The following is a 5831-nucleotide window of genomic DNA, read 5'->3' as shown; positions in this document are numbered from 1 at the left end:
TGCGAAATATAGAACACCGCATGAGTCGATATATGAGAAGCCCTCTTCAAGAAGTAATCTGCTCAATCGAGCACATTCGAGATCAGAGATCTTCTCAAAGGCTAAAGAGGTCCATTCCATTGATGCAGGTCACCCACAAAACCGGACAGTTATACATCCTACTGAAAAAGAAGCAAAACCAAAAATCTTCTCCTCGAATGCATGGAGGTCGAAAGCATACACCGTAACATAGTTTTATTGTACCGACGCGCGGTTAATGTGGTTGCGAGACATACCCGATCATTACCCACCAAAAAAAGACAATTTGAATTAATCACAACAGATGTTAAGCAGTTAATTCCAAGGTGTCATAGCTACTCTTTGCTCCTTTCGGTTTTGGCTTGGATTTGGCATTGGTGGTGATTACCATTCACCTACAATCATGTCCGAGTATGCCAACAAGAAAACTCAGATTGCATTCATTGCTCTGTCTTTGCCATGCAAGGTTTTGGAATTTTAGCCGGTAGGATCGTTGGAATTATAGTATCATCATCGATTTAACGGTGCATTTGCAGCTCCCTCTTACTTGATCGATCCAAAAGGCTCAACCGTCCCACAGCTGATTACGCTTGGCGATTATTCTAATGGTTGGAGCTATTCCAAAATGCTCCGACGTACTATTGGCGTATGAAAATGCCTAAGATCGCTGCCGTTACTCTGCCCTTGTGGCAAAAGATGCAAAACAAGCTGCTGCCGACATGTCGAAGGGTTATTCTACCCTTGGACAATGAGGTCGATAATTAACTTGATTATGCAGTGTTCCAGTTTGTCGCCAAACGCGTTCACGTTGTGAATTATTTGTTTCGGGAGATGGAAAACCGGTGAAGTTAAGCGTCGGGGGTTGCTAAAGCCGTTTGTGAGTCATTTAACAATTCGCGTAAGAGCAGGTTGCTCAAGAAGTTCATTGATAAAACTTCGAAGTGAATAGACGCATTGAATGAGGGTACTTGGTTCACAAAAGGAACTCTTGAAAGGTTTGTGCGGTTTGTTAGTATAATCGAGGCATTGGAGTTGGTCATTACATTTGATGTAGAGATGTCTCAATTGGAAGCAACCAGAGAATTTATCTTCGAGGGGGCAGGAAATCAGATTTCCAAAGGCAAAAAAGGTGGTGATGGAATTGGAGCTTCCACCTCGCCAGACATAACCAAGAAAGAACTTCGAGGGCTATTGATGTGTGACTTGTTGCTGTTCGGCAAGATCCGACTACAGCTTGTGCCCGAAAGCATCATCTGCTGGTTTTAACATTGACACTATTTCAAAACTCCAATCTTTTGCGGATCGTTTTGGTGCTCATCACTTGAATGAAGCTTGTGCCAAGTTCATCCATCCGAGTCAAAACAGGCGGACTTAGTGAACCAATGGAAGGTCGAAAGACAAGACGAGCTGCTCGGTATCTTCTGAATCGATATGTCCATCGATGACCCAAATGAAGAAAAATCTCTGTCGGACCTAATGGGTTCAACCAATTCCAACCCCAACCCGAAAGCATCGATTATCATCTCACCATTCGCGGAGTGATCAACAAACAAGCCAAGATCAAGATCTTGGCGATATCAACCATCAATGCCAAGAACCCAATTCATTTGTTGCTGCAGTACATGATTCCTTGAAAGAACCAAGCAGTGTGAGAGGGATGAGAGACGAAAGTAATGGGTTCAACAAAAAGAAGGATGAGGAACCGCTGCCGAGTCACTCCGATCGATCACCGACAAAAGGCGGCTCGGTGTCGCAGGACGGATCAATCTGTTTGAGAACAAGCGAAAGAAGAACAGTCACGGGAGTAGTGGCAAAGCAAAGTTGTTGTTGGTAAGTTTGTGGAGCTACGATCATTGTTCAAGGGCAGAGTAACGTTTAGCCTTTAGCTTTGTTATGTAAGTAGTAGTGCGTGATTGGCTGATTGTTGCCAAAGCAAGGGTAATACAACAAAATGGAGGCGAACTTACGTAGTTTTACATTTCCAAACCAGTGATATTAGCTTATGACTGAAGATTTGTGTACATGTTGATCAATCAATTTTGATATTCTCTGCACTTTTACAGTATCTAACCGTAGAAGTTTTTTCATTTTGAGATTTTTGAATAACGGAATAACCTCTTGTTGGTTTCAAGGTAACAAATTAAGGTGAACTATAAATTTCGACGAGAACCTACAAAAAAATCGTCTCTCCTGTTGTTGATATTGTTTGAGAGATTGATATGAATAAGCCAATTAACTTGGATATTTCACTGATCATGTATTGAAAAAGTCTAAGACGTCATTTTGCGTATATCCAATTGCACATATGCCGAAAATGGAATCTTATCACTGATTTGTTTGAATCAGTAAATAAAATACGTATTCTCATATAACTTTTTTACTTGACTCAAGCATAACCATTGAAATGTTAACCTATTTATGGCGTTAATTGTATATCTTTTGGTATCATAGACTAAATTTCATGGCTTGAATGTATACAGTCTGTTACTGCATTACTTATTCCATGATATGAATGTATAAAGTGTGGTATTGTAATTTCAAACTTCATGACTTTGAATGCACAGAATTTGGTATCGCAAACGCAAATTCCATGTCTTGGAATGCACAGAGTTTGGTATCGCGAACGCAAACTCCATGACTTTGAATGCATAGAGTTTGGTATGCAGATGCAAACTCCATGTCTTGGAATGCACAGAGTTTGGTATCGCAAACGCAAACTCCATGACTTTGAATGCACAGAGTTTGGTATTGCAAACGCAAACTCCATGTCTTGGAATGCACAGAGTTTGGTATCGCAAACGCAAACTCCATGACTTTGAATGCACAGAGTTTGGTATTGCAAACGCAAACTCCATGACTTTGAATGCACAGAGTTTGGTATTGCAAACGCAAACTCTGATAATAACAAAAATAGTAATAATATATACCCCGAAGTGTAAGCGGTGATTGAAATAAATGCTAACAAATGAACTTTTATTAATCATTGATATGTTGAGCAAACATGAAAAGATGTACGATGTCATTTTCTGATGAACCATGAAAACTAGAAAACGAAACAATTAATTTATTGATATGGTAAGTACCAAACAAAACCTAACGATAAAAACGCCTAAGATGGAGTGCATTCCATGGTTTAGGGAAAGGTGTTCCCGAAATGGTGCGAAGGAAATATGATCCTTTCGAGGCAGGATGATCAACCACAAATGGTCCTTCCCAATTTTCACATAGCTTCCCATGTCGATGATTTTAGGTTTTCTGCCATAACACCCAATCTCCTTCCCCGAAAACTTTTAGGCAAAGTTTCTTGTCATCTTGTCTTTTTTTCATTGAAGCCCCGGTAGTGGAGTAGACGAGCTATACTTTCTTCGCGAATTTCATCTAAATTGGCTTTAGAGTGAGCCACCATTTCGTCATTACAACCAAATTTTAATTGCGGCGGTGCGAAGTCGTTTCAAAGAAATATTTCGATTGGGTAAGACTGCATCCGCACCATAAGCCAAGTTAAATGGGGACAAACCGGTTGAGCGTTTTGGAGTGGTTCTGTATGCCCAAAGCACGGCTGGTAGTTCTCTTGTCCATTTCCCCTTAGCTTGTTCTAGACGACGTTTAAGGATAGCTAGGATAGACTTGTTTGTTGCTTCAAATTGTCCGTTAGCTTGAGGGTGATATGGAGCAAAAAATTATCTTTGGATCTGAGGAGATTGGCACGTAAAATTGTGTATTTCGGTTGCATCGAACTGCTTGCCATTATCAGATATTAACTCAGCAGGGATGCCAAAACGACAAACTATATCTTTCCACAAAAAGCGCTTGACATCGGAAGCTTGAATGTGCACTAAAGGTTGTACTTCCGCCCACTTAGTAAAGTAATCTGTAGCAACCAGCAAGAAACGCACATTTCCTGGAGCTCTAGGGAAAGGGCCGATGATGTCTAAACCCCACTTTGCAAATGGCCATGGAGAAAAAATTGGATGTAATTCTGTGGCAGGTAGGATGCCTATATTGTAGTGCTTCTGACAAGGAACGCATGTCTGAGAAATATGTTTGGCATCTAGCTGCATATGAGGCCACCAATATCCCTGTGTCATTGCTTTATGAGCTAAATTTCGACCAGCGGCGTGATTGCCACAAATGCCTGCATGAATTTCTTGCAACACAAGTAGACCTTCGGTTTTGGTGAGGCATCTGAGCATGGGAGACAAGGGATGTCCTTTTCTGTACAATTGTAGAACACCATTCGACGAAAATACTATTACAAATTTCCAAGCGTCTCGCTTTACCGTTTCAGCGAGTTTGGGGTTTGAAGGGATGATGCCGGTGCTCAGAAAGGTAATTAATGGGGTTCGCCAGTCTTCAGTTGGTGCTTCTAACATAGGTAGATTAAAGACGTGTGGCTCCTCTGTTGATTTGTCGACATTCTGGTCACCTTGAACAATTTCTGTGTCATTTCCTTCAGTACACATTCCTCCATCTGGCAAGGAGTCAATGTTTAATTTGTTAGGCAACAAAACGTCATCATTGTCATATTTTCTTTTTCTGGTGTTCACAACATGAATACTTGAAGGTGATGGCTCTGAAGAAGCAGTGAAAAAACAGCACGCGTTGATGTATATGTCAGTGAGCTGCTCAACTGACAAGTCAATACTTGGGTCTTGCTGGAAGTCAATGCTGACGTTTCTTGGTCCATCAATAGCGACTGCTGCAGAGAGATATGCTAAGGCGTCTGCATGTCTTATGTCGTTTCGAGGTCTTTGAATGATTGAAATGTCATCAAATTGACGAGCAAGCCTATGGATTAAGTCTAGATATGCTGCCATCTTATCATCCCGTGCTTCAAAAGAGCCTTCAAATTGACTTGCTACTAATCGAGAGTCTGTAAAAACCTGAAGCTTTCGAACGTGAAATTCTAAAGCGGTACGCATGGCATAAAGGACTGCTTCATATTCTGCTACATTGTTAGATGCTTTGAAACCGAAACGAACTGACCGCTCAATTACTGAATCATCAGGATTAATAAAAACACACCCGAGCCCGGATCCAAACTTGTTATGTGAACCGCCCATTGTAGACTATCATCCGTGACGCCCAAGACGGGGTAATAGATGTGGATGATACCTGCTTGCCCCCAATTGTTGCCTCATCAACGGATGGGCTTTCGTCTTGATTATTTTCAGGGACCATATCATCAATTGGAAAATCCGACATCAAAGATGCAAGAACATGACCTTTTTCCGAAGTGCGCGGTTCGAACGTAATGCTATATGCACTCAAGTAACTTTCCCATTCAGCCAGTCTACTCGACTCTTGTGCGTTATGGAGCACTTTGCGAATAGGGTACTCAGTGTATACTTTGACCAATCGTCCTTGAAAGTACGGCTTAAGGCGTCTTGCAGAGTGAACTAAAGCGAGAGCAATTTTCTCAATTCTTGAATATCTAGTTTCCGCCCCCGTTAGAGTTTTGCTAATGAAAAAAATTGGACGCCCATCTTCGCCATCAACAAATAAAACGGCACTTACCGGTTCGTAATGCGTGGCACCAAGTAAATTCCTACTGAGTTCCCCAGTGGCAAATTTGGACTAGCCAAAATGGGAGGTGAAACCAGATATTTTTTAATTGACTGAAAGGCATTTTCACACTCATCATTCCATACTGCTGAGTCTTTTAACGTCTGAAAGAAAGGACGACATTTATCGAATATTTGGAGATGAAACGATTTATTCTTTGCCGAGCCCGTGAGTTGTTGTATCTCTTTTTTTTTGTTTGGTGATGGCATATCGAGGATTGCTCTGATTTGTTCAGGGTTTGCTTCAAT

General features: G+C 41.3%; 1 protein-coding gene across 1 annotated transcript; it reads right to left on the bottom strand.

Moving 5' to 3' along the window:
- Positions 1-3698: 3698 nt before the first annotated feature.
- LOC147491907 (uncharacterized) lies at positions 3699-5081 on the bottom strand. Its single transcript, XM_086567355.1, has one exon. The coding sequence runs from the start codon at positions 5079-5081 to the stop codon at positions 3699-3701; it is 1383 nt and encodes a 460-aa protein (XP_086423481.1).
- Positions 5082-5831: the final 750 nt, after the last annotated feature.

Source organism: Coptis chinensis, chromosome 6, assembly GCF_015680905.1.
Source record: "Coptis chinensis isolate HL-2020 chromosome 6, ASM1568090v1, whole genome shotgun sequence".
NCBI lineage: Eukaryota > Viridiplantae > Streptophyta > Magnoliopsida > Ranunculales > Ranunculaceae > Coptis > Coptis chinensis.
Note: the sequence above shows the minus strand (reverse complement) of the source record. Positions and strands in the feature narration are given on the sequence as shown.